Genomic DNA, 15,797 nt, shown 5'->3' with positions numbered 1-15,797 from the left:
TTATACTTTAAGAATATTAGAGGTCATAATACAAATTAAACCAAGCCATCATAATACTCAGCATAAGCACATTTAGGTACTTGTACGCCAAACATGGCATCGTTATTCAGTAGCTAAGTCCATAGGTAAATCTATGCAAGTTTCAGGGCTGCTGTTGATGCTTACTGAAGTCCTACAAAATGTTCAATTACGTAATTCTTTTACGTTATAATCTTTAACCCAAACTTATTTTACAAAATATGTGCACTTTAATCACAAAAACCAAGCCTCAGTTAAATTTTACTCAGTAAAGTAATACCACAAAAGAGAAAATGTTATTCTTTTATTTATGTTAAATAAAAACATGAGAAAATCCTTTTTTAAAAAGGGTCTGAATATTCCTTAGGCCCCCAAACCAAGTCCATGGATGCAAAGAAATGTTGAGTCCTTTCTTTTCCCCAAGGGTCACAATACACTTTCATGTCATAATAACTTAGAGACAACATAGGTGCATATCTCTCAGTTGTCGCCTCAGGAAAATCACATGCAATATTACTGCAAACGGGGAACAACACAGGCACAAGTATGTTATGGATATACTTCCTGCTCTGGCAATGAACCCCAATACAGAATATTTTTATGTTTTCTTTTCTGTGGCCATGCTAAATTTATTTTTAAGTCACACATACCACTGCACTTCAACGGTACAGTTTTTTGTAATTCTAGAGTTCTATTAATTGGAAGTACAGTTTAAGTAGCTGATGCAGCTGAATTTTATAACAATCTTGCCCTGGCTGCTATGGATCAGTGTATTGAGCGTCAGCCTGAGAACTGAAAGGTCGTAGGTTCAATTCCCAGTCAGGGCACATGACTGAGTTGCAGGCCAGGGCCCCAACTGGGGCCATGTAAGAGGCAACCAATAGATGTTTCTCTCACACATCAGTGTTTCTCTTCCTTTCTTTCTCCCTTCCTTCCCCTCTCTAAAAAATAAATTAAATTTTTAAAAAATTTTTGTTTTTCTTAAAAAGTACTAACACTCCTGCAAATTTTGCCAGTAGAAATGTGACCCCAAGGAACAACCATTTCCAAAAACATTTACAATGTACCTGTGAGGTTTTTGAATTAACTTGTCATTTCTGACCTATGCTACAGACTATGCTTGAATATCTAAAAACAAATGCTAAATTCATGATTCCTATACCCTAAATCCATCACAAACCCAATAGTCTGACTTGGCTTAATTGAAATGATTCATCCAAACAGGTCATAGGAAGTTCACAACTCTTCAACCTCTGTTCAGGTTGTAAAGATTTTTTTCTATGACTAAAGTCAATAAGAATTTCTCTGTTAGAGAAAGCAGACATTTTCACCTTTGGCAGACTGCCAAGATGATACTTTATTATAGAACTAATGAAGCTACAGTAACTCGTAGGTTCTATTAAAATGATTTTTAAAAAAAACACAAAAAAAAGAAAAGCAAAAGACAATTTAATACAACTCCAAATCCCAAAACTTTCTAAATTTTTTTTTAGTGCAAGAAATGCTGTATCACTGAAGACTTGAGAATTATCATTGAAATCCTAGCAAAAACAAGATAATTACTTCAGAAGTGGTAATAAAAAGAGAAACAACCAGAGGCACACAGATTTTTTTTTAAAGGATTTTTATACTATATGAAAAAACCACGAAATAAAAAAGGGATTAATCAACATATATCTTAGCAGTCCTTCCAAGAGTCTCTTTAGCCAACAGCCACGCAAGCTGGCTGTCACGTTTTTCTTCTCTGCTCAGCTTGTAGATTTTGCTCTCGCTCTTAAAATCAAACTTGTTCCGCCAAATCCAAGACCCTGAATTTATCCAAATTGTAGAAACAAGCTTTTACCACCCGTCCACCAAAATACCTCCCATTCAGATCAACGACAGCTAAAAGGCAAAAAAAGACATTCAGTTAATACAGGTTCCTATAAAACATTACAAGAATGTTTTAATTATAACAAGATAACAAATTCAACTTTTTAATTCTTCATATTTAGTTGTACAACTTACCTTTAATTGCTGATTCAACTCTCTCAAATTCCAAAAATATTCGTACTGCTTCATCATCAGGGGCACCAGGAATCTGGAAAAATAAAAGTATAATAGGTAAAGTTATCATTTGAGATGTCACGTTAAGTGATTTCTGTAAGAGTACATATTCCAATTATCATCATATACAAATAAGTAGTAGTCAGATACCAAGGAAATAAGTGTAATTTGTCATAAAAAAATTTGTTAAACATCTGTTTACAAAAGGCACGCACAGTGTTAGGTGCTGGGAATGCATAGCTAAGCAGAGCAGTCTGACCTTGTGGAGGTCCTATGCCAGCAGACACATAAACAACATGATACAGAAGAGAAGCACAAATGAGAGCTGAAATTTAAGATAAAGAGTTGTATTCTTTCTGTCTCTAGTAATACGTTAAATTCCTTTCTTGTGCTTTCTACACCCTCAATAATATGGCCCCATTCCATCTATGTAAGCATGTCTCCTGTTAATTCCCAACATGTCCAACCATTCCATTTCGTAGCCTTCGTCAATCTTCCAGAAGCTGTGACCCTAAACTGAGTATTTTTTCCTCCTATCCAAATGCTATCCATTCATTTCAAAGCTCAGCTCCCCTCTGATAGTCACAAAGCCTTCTCTTTTGTTGATATAATCCTTTTCTTAACTGCAGTACTTATTAGTCAATACTATTTAGTCCAGCAACGAAATAAGTCTATATATTTGGACATGTATTTGTTTTTTTCAAGTGAACATATCACTGAGTACAGAGAACATCTCAAATGCTCTCACTACAGTATTAGATACGTGGAAGGGACTAAATACATACTTGCCAAATGAATGAAACCAAAGGCATGTCCAAGTAACTAAACAATTGAGCACATTATTATCAAAGTCTTCAATCACCAAACTAAACCTTAACCATAAAATAAAATTTTTTTCTTCTTCAAATAAAATTTGAAGCCCTTATCTTTATGTTTAAAATTGTTATAACCAAGTAAGATAAGTATATCTAACACCTGTCACTTTCTGCAGTAAGACAATGTTATTTCAGCAGTGTATCTATCTCTATTTGTAGAAAATGTTTTATAAGCTGTCAATCATAACAAGTTATAAATATCAAAAGAAAATCCCCTTACTTCAAATATCACACATTTTCCAACTTTGCCATATTTTTCACATTCTTCCTTGGTTTCAACTTCCAAGTCTTCATCTACCTCTCCTGCACCAACCATGTTCTATAAACAAAAATAAATAAATTCAAGTATCATTTATAAATACATAAATAAGATGTATAAATGACTTTATGACAGCAAATGTTCTCCATCCCAAATAACACAATAATGTTTATCCTTACAGTCCCCCAAATTGCTATTTCTTTAAAAAATAAATAAAAATATACACTAAGCTTCATAGTTACAAGAGCAATTATGCAAGCATCAACATGCATATACTAAGCTAAACCTCTAACAATTTCAAATATTTTTAAGTAATTTCTGTGGCCTTAAATAAATATTAGTAAAAATATCAGTCTTATATGGAGTCTATCCCAAAGTATCATTTACAAAAGTATTATTTTCAGTTTTCTTTACCCACTATGGTCTCAGTGGTGCTAAAAACATGCAGGGATAGGTTAGGATGGAGTGACACATAAATCAGGGTAGGCAAACAGATTTCTTCCTTCTGCTTCTTACCCTTAGTAGGACCACTTTAGTAGGACACTTAAGTATTTCAGTTAACGGATTTGAATCTGACTTCTTGGCTGCATCTGTCAGCAAACAAACCATCAGATTTAGATACGTTAGAGCACTGAGTCCAAGTTACAATGAATAGTTTAATTTCAGTAGCAACCTGCTTATGTCCTAGAGTTATCTATAAGCATCTATAGCTGAACAAAAATGTAGCCTTATCTCTAATAAAAGCATTCACTTTGCTTTGGTATGGGTTTTTACCATAATTTCTAAGCTTCCCCGGTTACCTAAAACAGTTGCTTAGTTCACTTCCTAAAGGTTGACAGAGCACATCAATCCCATTAGCCAGCCACTGGCTGACTAACTGCAGATAGTCCCACAAGTCAGCGCGACTCTAGGCTGACTGGCTGCTTCCTAAAGCTGTGTATTGACAGAACAAAAATAAAACACCAACTAGGCATCATCTACCAGTCAGAAACCTAATAGGATGGGAATATAGCAGATATAATCACTGACATACTGTATAATATGGTTCTGTCTTTCATGTTATAAAAACGTAAGATTCTTTGCCTAGTAGAATTAGGCATGAACTTACTTTCCTGAGTACTTTTTATTTTCTGGGGGAAGTCATTGTCTTTTTCTGCTACGGGCCTTCCTATTTCTACAACCGTTCTGAATAAAGATGAGCACAACACAGAACTGAAATGTATCACAATCAGGAATTCTCTTACTCTATTCAAGAGAGGGACATTTCTCTTCCTCTGGACTGCATTTCCCCTGCTTCTGGGGAAGACCCACCTTTCTCTGTGGCTTCGCCCACAATGATCTTGCCTCCTCGTTTGCTCGTCTTCTCCACCGACAACGCTGTACTCAGCCCTTGCTCATGCTTCCCAAGACCCTGGCCTTCCCGGAAGCCATACTTCTGCATGATTTTATGTGCTACTGTACCGCTGGCAGGAAGAAAAAGAGAAAGATCCTTTATACCTGAAATCATTAGCTATAGCACAAATTGAATTTTATATCACATCATTCTCCTACTGAAAAGGTGAATGGAAATTCTACAAGGACTTCAATAAGGTCACATGTAATTAACAACAAGCCATTAGATGGAAGTTGTGGGGATGTTCAGGATGAAGGAAATATAAAAAACTAATGCTCAAACCCTGGACATCCCTAGATTATCTTTAAGGTAAGGAAAATACTAGTTTCCCTAACAAAATTTTTCTAGTACTGTTAGAAAACAGTAGTTTTTGTGTGTTCTGGTATCTGAATTGCTATATTATCGTTTTCTCTATTACAGTTTATTTTAATACTATTTTGTATTAGTTTCAGGTATACAGCAGTGGTTAGACAACCATGTACTTTATTAAGTGTTCTCCTAGGAATTTCCAGTACCCACCTGACACCATACATGGTTATTACAATGTTATTGACAATCTGTCCTGTGCTATACTTTACATCCCCGTGACTGTTTCGTAACTACTGATCCATATTTCTCAGTCCCTTTATCTTTTTCATCATTAAAATGCCAAATGTTAAAGACAAAGGATCTTAAAAGTAGCAAGAGAAAAGCAGTTAGTTACCTACAAAGGAGCTTCCATAAGACTGTCAGCTGATTTCTCAACAGAAACTTTGCAGGCCAGAAGGGACTGACGAGAAGTATTCAAAGTGATGAAAAACAAGGACCCACAACCAAGATTACCCAGCAAAGCTATCATTTAGAATCAAAGGACAAATAAAGGGTTTCCCAGACAAGAAAAAGCTAAAGGAGTTCATCATCATCAAATCAGTATTACAAGAAATGTTAAAGGGTCTTCTTTAAGAAGAAGAAAAATAAAAAATACGAATAATAAAATGGCAATAAATACATATCTATCAACAATTACTTTAAATGATAAAATTTTGCCATCTGCAACAACACAGATGGACCTATAGGCATTGTGCTGAGTGAAGTAAGTCACAGAGAGGAAGACAAATGACCTATGATTTCAATTAGTTGTGGAATTAAAAAAAAAAAAAAAAAAAACCAACAAAAAAAAACCCCAAACAAACAAAATAAACAAGCAGAACAGAAACAGACTCATAGATATAGAGAACATTTTGATGGCTGCCAGAAGGAAGGGGGATTGGGGAGATGGGTGAAAAAGATGAAAGGATTAAGAAATATAAATTGGTAGTTACAGAATAGTCATGGGGATGTAAAACACTGCACAGGGAATAGAGTCAATCATATTGTAATAACTATGTATGGTGCCAGAAGGGCATTAGATTTATCAGGGTGATCACTTAGTAAGTTATATAATGTCTAATCACTTGGTTGTACACCTGAAACTAATATAATATTGTATGTCAACTGTAATAGAAAAATAAAAGTTTAATAAAGAATACATTTGTCTAAGTTAGTACAGTAGTTTTCAATGACAGTCTTTATAAATCAGGAGTTCCTAGAGATCATCATTTAACTGATGGGAAAATCAAGAAACGGAGGCCCAGATTAGCTGACTAGCTAAAAGCTAATTAGAAAAACAAGACAGAACATTTAGAAATTATTTCTATAGGTGTTAATGGCAGAGTTGAAACTGGAACCCACAACTCTTAATTCTTAATCCACGGTTTCTTCTCTAATACCACGGTAACTTTCTTCCTAAAAAATTTTTTTTAACTGATTTTGAGAGAGAGAAAGAAACATCAATTTGTTGTTCCACTTATTTATGCATTCATTGGTTACTTCTTGTGTGTGCCCTGACCAGGAATTGAACCTATAACCTTGACTCATAGGGACAATGCTCCAACCAACTGAGCTACCCAGCCAGGGCTTAGAGGTAGCTCACAGGTCTCAAGGGTGCCCCCCAGCAACCACTGCTACCTAAGTCTTGACCCACAAAACCTTGCTTCAACTAGAACTGTACCCACTTTACTTTACGTTTATGCGATTTCCTTAATATTTTCATTTGAAGCTGTCCTAGGGCTAAGACTGAAAACTGCTGAAATGCATCACACAACATCTTCCGTAAGCATAAGTTAAAAACTGAATTCCTGTTCAAAAGGGGATTAAGCAAAAAAGTCAATTTTTATCATAAGCAGGAAAAAAAAAAACAAAACATGACCTGTCTGGTGTGGATTGAGTGCCGGCCTGCGAATCAAAAGGTTGCTGGTTTGATTCCCAGTCAGGTCACATGCCTCGGTAGCAGCCTAGGTTCTTCGGTTGGGGGCATGCAAGAGGGAGTGATTGATGTTTCTCTCACACATCAATGTTTCTCTCCCTTTCTTTCTCCCTCCCCCTCTCTCTAAAAATAAATATATAAAATCTTTAAAAAAGAAAGTTTCATGTCTATTCACCCTCCAGCATACGTTCTATGGTGGTCCAATAAACCTTCCTGTGATGATGGGGAAGCTCTCTTCCGTACTGCCCAATACCGTAGCTGTTAGCTTTGTGTGGTTATCGAACACTTGAGATGAGACTAGTATAACTGAGGAACTACATTTTAAATTGTATTCATTTTAAATTAATTGCCACCAATGGCTAGTAGCTACCATAGAGAACAATACACATTGAGGAGATAGATACCAAGGTCAAAAATTCAAAATTCTCTCATAGTCCAGGAACCCCAGCCACCCACTCCAACTCCTGATGAGCACCTCTTAAGGGCTCTAAGAATCAAAGCATATGAATAAAGGCGAGGGCAGATTGGTGTGATAACTATGGACACAGCATCTCTATCAAGGCAGTGTCCTTTTAAAGGACACAGAACAAAGGGCTCAGTGTCATCCTTTATTTGATGGACCCTCGTTGCATGAAAGAAACATAGAAATAACATAAAACATTCTTTTAACCAAAATGGAAGGCAAATCCAATGGGGATCAAGAAGAAATTCCACCAGCACTACCTGAGTCAACCTTAAATTTGATTTTTACACGTAGGTAAATAAATGCTCTGATTGTAGTTTAAATGACTGAGTGCTTTAGAACCATGACCTTAAAGCAAATGGCTCATTTTTATCAAGAAATAAAGAAGTTGGAAATAGAGTCAAGATGGAGGCGTAGACAGACATGCTGGGTCTCCCTACACTACTAAGAAGGAATATAACTACCTCAAAACTAGAAACAACCAGAAGTTCCAGAAAATTTAGCTGAATGGAAGTCCAACAAAGATATAAAGAAGAAATACTCATCCAGACAGGTAGGAGGGCAAAGCTGGGATGGAGAGGACGCGGTGTGGTGGCAGCAGGAGTAGCAGGCCAGCAGAAAGCACAGTTACACGTTTTAAAAAGCTGGAAGGGACTCCTGGGGAGTGTTCCCAGCTCCTCACCAGACCATGCAACTCATGGTCCCAGCACTGTGGAAAATAAAGCCTCATTGCTTCTGACTGCGCAAATCAGTGGGGATTGGGGCGGAGGCAGAAACTGCCAGTCTCTCAGCAGAGTCTGCTTGTTTAAATGGCCCCCACGGTCCTGGAGCATCTGCAGACCCCCCACCCCTGGAAACGACGGCCAGGGCAGCAGCTAGAGGGGCGCCAGTACCATATGGAAGAGGGAGAAGTGCCTGGAAAATGGTCGAGTGCTAGGCAAACGGCATTGTACCCTCTCAGACACCTCCCTCACATACAGCACCACAACGTAGTGAAACGGGTCGCCCTGTACTGACAAATCCCTAAGGCTCCACCACTTACAACATGACAGGAGCAACAGTTCTACCTGGAACACGGAGGCAAACCAACACAGGAGCCTGTCAGAATGAGGAGACAGAGAAGTATGGCCCAAAAGAGGGAATAGATCAAGGTTCCAGTGGGAGAACTAAGCAATGAGGAGATAGCCAACCCAACAGACGCAGAGTTCAAAACATTGGTGATAAAGATGCTCACAGGCTTGACAGATATGCCTGAGTACGGCAAACGCATAAGAGAAGATGTGAAGGCTATGCTAAGCAAAACGAAGGGCAATTCACACAAAACCAATGGTGAAGGAAAGGAAACCGGGGTTCAAATCAATGATTTGGAACATAAGGAAGAAAAAAAGTCAACCAGTACAGAATGAGGAAACAAGAATTGAAAAAATGAGGGGAGGCTTAGGAACCTCTGGGACAACTTTAAACGTGCCAACATCCGAATCATGGGGGTGCAAGAAGGAGAAGAGGAAGAGCAAGAAATTGAAAGCTTATGTGAAAAAATAATGGAAGAAAAACTTCCCAAATTTTTGCAAAGGAAATAGACATACAAGTCCAAGAAGCACGGAGAGTCCCGGGCGAGTTGGACCCAGAGGGACCACACCAAGACACATCATGATTAAGATGCCAAAGGTGAAAGATAAAGAGAGAATCTTAAAAGCAGCAAGACAGAAGCAGAGAGTTGCCTACAAAGGGATGCCTATACGACTATCAGCTGATTTCTCAAAAGATACTTTGCAGGCAAGAAGGGACTGGCAAGCAGTATTCAATGTGATGAAAAGCAAGGACCTACAACCAAGATTACTCTATCCAGCAAAGCTATCATTTAGAGAGGAAGGGCAGATGAAGTGCTTCCCAGACAAGGTAAAGCTAAAGGAGCTCATCATCACCAAGCCATTATTATATGAAATGACAAAGGGACTTATTTAAGAAAAAGAAGATCAATACTATGAACACTAATATGACAACAAACTAACAACTATCAACAACTGAATCTAAAAAATAAAAACAAAATCCAACTAAGCAAACCAGAATAGGAACAGAATCATAGGTACGGGGATCATTTGAAGGGTTATCAGATGGGAAGGGGAAGCGGGGAAAATGGGGAAATGGTGCAGGGATTAAGAAGCATAATTGAATGGTGCAAAATAGACAGGGAGAAGTTAATAGTAATATAGGAAAGGGTGAAGCCAAAGAACTTATATGCATGACCCACGGACATGAACTAAGGGGGGTGGGATTGCTGGAGGGAAGGGGGATCCTGGGCAGAGGGAGCAAAGGGGAAAAATAATTGGAACTACTATACCAACATAATCAATAAAATATACTTTAAAAAAATGAAATATAGAAGTCATTTACCCTTTGGACATAGTATAAGTCAGCTATAATTCCTATGAGCTATTTTATTTGCAAATGTTATGAAAATAAATGTAAATAATTATCAGAAACGGTTTCTACCTAGATAATAGAATGTTCAACAATGAAATCATCATCTAAAACTTACATTAGAAGGCATTGTTTAATACAAAATAGCATTATGTTGCAATATCCTCCATGTAGCTCAAACACTAATTCTCAAGAATGATATGTGACTGAAAGCACCAAGCATCTCCCTATAACCCAGAGAATACCCTCCCTTTCAAACAAGCTGCATCTACTGAAAAGGGCTGCAACACTTCACACTGAGCCTCATCCTTCTAACACCTGCAGAGACAACAGTACTTGGAACCTTTACCCCATGTTGGCGAGGAAGGAGTTGCCAGGGCCTGTTGGAGATCTGGGTCTGTCCTGTTCCTCGTACATGGGGGGAGGTATGGCAGCTTTGGAAGACTGTGAGCGAGGTCTTGAATCCTCTTCATAAGGAAATTCGCGGGGTACTGTTGGTTAAAAATACAATAGGTTTACCAAAATACTACAAAAAAATTCCAAACTGCACTTGCATAAATTAGTTCTCTTAAACTAATTTAAACGATATTTTCACTTTACTATTTGAGGTTAGAGAAAAACAAAATCCATTTTACAGCCTCTACATGACTTTATTAAATTATAGAGGTACAACACTACTTTTTAAACTCTAGCTTTATTACAGCTGTTTATTACCCCCTAAAATGTCCTTTTTTACATGTTACTGAAATGCTATCCTTGAAAAGTACTCTTAATGACAATTTTTGTCTGAATCCTTAAGATTTTTGTATATTACAGAGAGATCCAATTGAACTCTCTTTTGATGCCCATAGCATCTTGTATACCTGTCTTAGGACTCTTAATCTTACTACTTCATTAGCCTAGCACAGAATAAAGGTCTTAGAGGTTAGTGACCATGTACCAGAGCAGTGATTTTCAGGCCTAGATACACAGTAGAATCAACAAGGAAGCTTAAAAAAATATATATATGCAGATGCCTTAGCCAGGTAACTCGGTTAGAGCGTTGTACTTATATGCCAAGGTTGCTGGTTTAATCTCCAGTCAGGGTACATACAAGAATCAACCAATGAATGCATAACTAAGTGGAACAACAATAACAAAAAAAAAAAAAAATTGATGTTTTGTTCTTAAAAAAAAAAAAAAAAAGACAATTAAAAATAAATTAACTTAAAAAACCCAGATGCCTAGGTCCCACTCCCAGAGACTGGTTTCAATTGGGCTTATGTTTTGCCAAGTGTTTTCACACAAAACATTTAACAATACTTTTTGAATTATTTTCTTTAAAAAGATAAAATAAATAGTGCAACAGATATTAAAAAGCACTAGGGATGATTATATTTTCTTGCAATAGTTTGGGTACGGTCCAACCCAGAGGATAGGAAAATGACCTAGAATGAATATCAAAGTTCAGTTCCAACCCCCAGATTACAGAATAGATCACTGGGAGGAGAAACAGTGGGTGGGCGTGTTCTGGCAAGGTAAGAAGGCACACAACCTGTGCACTGAAATCAAAACCAATGGCAGAAAAATCTAAACAGGAAAGCACTGCCACCTTGTGGAAGGTCATCAATTTAACAGCCTCTACTACAGAGTACACACACTGAAAATTGAGACACTTATTTATTTTAACCTAACTCCAAATATGAAATGCTGGAGAAGAGAAAATAAATTAAATAATTTAAAAAAGGAACCTCTCTGTATAAAAATTCAAGTCTGAGAGCCTGGCATTAAAACTTGTAAAGTATAAGAGGTGGAAGGGAGCAGCAGCCTCAAGAACCCACACTGGGCCTCAGGGTTAGGGCCAGAGGACCAGCTTTTGGCCATGCAGGTAACTCGGCCAATATAAATATAAGCCAAGACTGTCAATGGCTGGGTTAAAGATTTTTATAAAAATAAAAGAGGGGAAGTAACAGATACATACACTCTTTGTCTTTCTCTACAAGAGAAGTGGGTGGTGCAATGGCAGCTCCTCCCATACCTGCAAAACATGAATTCCACTGTTTAAAGGAACATCGTATCTCAAGGACTGTAACATATGCCACTTGTGTATCACAACCCGCCTCCCGCTGAAAGGAAGGAAGGAAGAAAGAAAAAAGAAAACAAAAAACAAAAAATCCTGCTACTTCATCCCTCCAGCTAACATCTAAAGAATTAAATATCTGAATTTAGGATTAAAAATGTAGAAAACTGGGAAAAGCCAGACAAACCAAATTATGTTTTTCATAGCAGGCATTCAAGAGCCCCAGAATGTAGTTAATAAATGAATTTTAAGACGAAAGAACATGGCCCAGAGAATTAGCAGTTAAAAAATAGTAACATAATTTATTTACTGAAAGCATGTTAACAAGTTTTTGTTTTAAATATGCATTATTGATTATGCTGTTACAGTTGTCCCAATTTCTTTTCCCTTTGTTCCCCTTCACACAGGGACCACTCTCCCTCCAGCTGTCCCCACCCCTTAGTCGATGTCCATTGGTTGTGCATATAGTTCTTCTCAATATCTTCCTGTCTACTCCACTCCCTCCTACTATGATTCGTAATTCCTGTACCATCTCCCTCCCTTTCCCCCCTTCCCTCTCCTTGCTGACCTCCCCCCAATATGTTCCCCATACCTGTAATTCTTTTCCCACTCTCGTTGCCCACTTAGTTTGCCTTTGTTTCGGTTCCCTAGCTTCTGTTGTTGGTTGTTGACATACAGTTTTCATTTTAGTGTTCATAGTTTGGATCCTCTTTCTCCTAAGCAAGTCCCTTTAACATTTCATATAACAGCGGTTTGGATCTGATGAACTCCTTCAGTTTTACTTTGTCCTGGAAGCACTTTCTCTGCCCTTCTATTCTGAATGATAGCTTCGCTGGATAGAGCAATTGTGGTTGTAGGTTTTTGCTTTCATTACTTTGAATATTTCTTGCCAGTCCCTTCTTGCCTGCAGAATTTCTTTTGAGAAATCAGCTGACAGTCTTATTGGGACCCCTTTGTATGTAATTCTCTTCTCTCTTACTGCTTTTAAGATTCTCTCTTGATCCTTAATTTTTGACATTTTGATTATAATGTGTCTTGGTGTGGTGGCCCTGGGTCCAGTTTTTTTGGGACTCTCTGTGCTTCCTGGACCTGTAAGTCTATTTCCTTCCCCAAGTTAGGGAAGTTCTGCTTTATTATTTTTTCACATAATTTTTCAATTTCTAGTTCTTCTTCACCTTCTGGCAATCCTATGATTCAGATGTTGGCCTGCTTATAGCTGTCCCATAGGTTTCTGATCCTTTCCTCATTTTCCTCACTTTTCATTTCCTCTTTCCGCAGTGGTTGACTGTTTTTTCCTTCCCTGTGTTCCGATTTGTTGATTTGATCCCTGGTTTTCTTTCCCCCACCACTAGTTTCGTATGTGTTTTTGTTCATTTCAGCAGGACTAGCCTTCATTCCTTCCCCGTCTTTTTAAAGACCTGCTGTTAGGTCTGTAAGCATTTTTATAACCAAAGCTCAGAACTGTGCCTCAGAAAGATTTCCTATCTGCTGCTTTGTTAGATTAGATATTTGCTGGCTGGTTAGCTGCATCTCCGGGATCTCTATTGTGACCTGTGCCATCCTGACAGTGTGCCTTCCTGGGCGGGGCTGTCACACCTCCTACTCTGTAGGGGGCAGAGTCCCGTGCACTTGTCACAACCGGGCAACCCGTCTCACCACGCTGTGGTGTTTTCTGCGGGGATGGGGGTCCAAGATGGATTCCTGCAGTTCACTCTCTGCTGAGAGACTGGGAGCCTCCTTCTCCGTCCCCACCCGCTCCGGGCCTCACAGTCTAAAGCAATGAGGGTCTGCCTTCCCTGGTGTTGGAACCACAAGCTGATGGGTCTGCTCTGCTCCTCAGGCACTTCTCGCCTCCCCTTAAGTACAGGTGTCTGTGCTTACCGCCGTCCCACCACCGCCGCCAGCACAGCTGGACCTCTCTGTCCCAGCTTTGCCCCTCCTACCTGTCTGGACAAGCACCACTTCTTTATAACTTCATACATTGGACTTCCATTTATTTTCTGAAACTTCTGCTTATCTCTGGTTTTGCGGTAGTTGTATTCCTTCTTAGTTGTGGAGGGAGACAGAGCGTGTCAATCTAGGCCTCCATCTTGACCAAAGTCTCCTGTGTCAACCATCAGGTTCTTTCATAACATTATCTCATTTAGACTTAATAAATTTTTGAAGTAGGTATTTCTCTGTCCACTTTTTAGAGCAGAGTTAGTGGGCAGAGACAGAATAAAACACAGCGCCCAGTGAGGCCAAGCTTTACCCCTTAATACACCACACTCCTTTCCAGGCTGCAAACCGCTGGAAATAAACACCTGTTTGGAAATGTGGGTACTTCTGGCTTCTACAGAATCTGTTTTGTGTTGTCACCATTTCTGCCCATGTTTCCTGGACAGAGAATGGTGGACACAAACCAAAATGACTCCACTTGCTATCTGACACAACCAGAAAACATGGATGGAGAATATAAGGAATTTTTCATTAGGTATAACTTAAACACTAACAAAATAATCCAAAAAATAATAAAATGTAAATGAATAAGCAACAACAACAACAAAACTATAAAACCAGTGCTGCACGAGCATGAAATACTTCACAAAAGAAATTTCTCCACAGCCAGTGTATATACATCATGATTAACAAGGCTTAGAATAGACAAATATTTAAGGGGAAATAGGAATAAAACTTTCTTATATTTCTTCTGAAATACCTCTATTATCAATTTTCAATCTTGTCACTAAGACCTAAATGATTACTGACTGATTCTGAGATTAGCTCTATCGAGTTCAGTATAAAAAATTCAGGGTGATTACTAAAAATTTGCTATTGATCAGGTTAAGATACAAGCATCGTCTTTTAACAGAAGTATACATTCCCTAATATTCAATGTATAGCTCCTGCTTCATAGAGAAGGCAGACCTCCTTACAGAAAGGACAGCCAGTCTGTAAGCTGAAAAATGAGACCAACAATTATTCAACCTATATACTGAATTCCAAAAATTTAACAGAAACTAAACATTTGTTTATGAATGACATAATGGATATAAAAATTAAAATACCTGATACACAGACCACACTAAAATGTTAACTTTAGTCCTATTAGAAAAATAATAAAGTTCCTGACAATATTAAGCATGTACTTAGTATTCTTTTGTTGTTGTTCTTGAGGTATAACGGACATCCATTATTAGTTTCAGGTGTACACGATAATGATTCAATATTTGTATATATTGCAGAATGATTACCACAGTAAGTCCAGTTAACATTTGTCACCCTATATAATTACATTTTTTTTCTTGTGATGAGAACTTTTAGGATCTACTCTCTTAGAAACTTTCAAATATGCAATACAGTATTAACTACAGGCACCATGCTATACATTACATCCTCATGACTTATACCTTTTCGCCCCATTGACCTATTTCGCCCACTCCCCATCCCTGGCAACCAACAATCTGTTCTCTGCATACATGGGCTTGATTTTGTTGTTGTGTAATGAAGGTATTTAATTCATACCTTCATTGAAAGATAAAGAATTTGAAATTATTAATGACTCTCTCCTTTTCAACTCAATTAGTATTTTAAAATATAAATTAAACCCTAAAACAGTCTTGGCTATACATGAAACAGAGTTTATGTATGTGGAAATATACTTCAGCTTCATGATAACATTATTCGCAGGTTGTATGCTAAAGATGACTACAGCCCTGGCTGGGGTGGCTCAGTGGGTTGAGCACCGGCCTATAAACAAAAGGGTCGCTGGTTTGATTTCCAGCCAGGGTACATGCCTGGGTTGCGGGCCAGGTCCCCAACTGGGGTTGCATGAGAGGCAACCACACATTGATGTTTCTCCCTCTCTTTCTCCCTCTCTATAAAAATAAATAAATAAAATCTTAAAAGAAAATGACTACATTATAATGAGGTTTTCAGGTAGATGAAGATCGTGCATAAGATGAACAGGGTGCCTGTATCTTATAAAGCGATTCTTCCC

The 15,797-nt window shown here is 38.1% G+C and overlaps 1 protein-coding gene across 1 annotated transcript in view; it reads right to left on the bottom strand.

Moving 5' to 3' along the window:
* Nucleotides 1–307: 307 nt before the first annotated feature.
* The window catches only part of RBM17 (RNA binding motif protein 17), a 31,297-nt gene continuing 15,807 nt past the window's right edge, over nucleotides 308–15,797 (bottom strand). Inside the window, exons 6-12 of the mRNA XM_090266472.1 lie at nucleotides 11,720–11,776; nucleotides 10,109–10,250; nucleotides 4,510–4,661; nucleotides 3,715–3,788; nucleotides 3,160–3,258; nucleotides 2,026–2,098; nucleotides 308–1,902 (exon numbers count right to left, since the gene is read on the bottom strand). Of these exons, the coding sequence (XP_090122598.1) occupies nucleotides 1,799–1,902; nucleotides 2,026–2,098; nucleotides 3,160–3,258; nucleotides 3,715–3,788; nucleotides 4,510–4,661; nucleotides 10,109–10,250; nucleotides 11,720–11,776 (701 nt within the window). The 3' untranslated portion in view covers nucleotides 308–1,798. The remainder of the gene's footprint in view (nucleotides 1,903–2,025; nucleotides 2,099–3,159; nucleotides 3,259–3,714; nucleotides 3,789–4,509; nucleotides 4,662–10,108; nucleotides 10,251–11,719; nucleotides 11,777–15,797) is intronic.

This window comes from Furipterus horrens, unplaced genomic scaffold (assembly GCF_987537825.1).
Source record: "Furipterus horrens unplaced genomic scaffold, mFurHor1.1.pri manual_scaffold_2, whole genome shotgun sequence".
Lineage (NCBI taxonomy): Eukaryota > Metazoa > Chordata > Mammalia > Chiroptera > Furipteridae > Furipterus > Furipterus horrens.
Note: the sequence above shows the minus strand (reverse complement) of the source record. Positions and strands in the feature narration are given on the sequence as shown.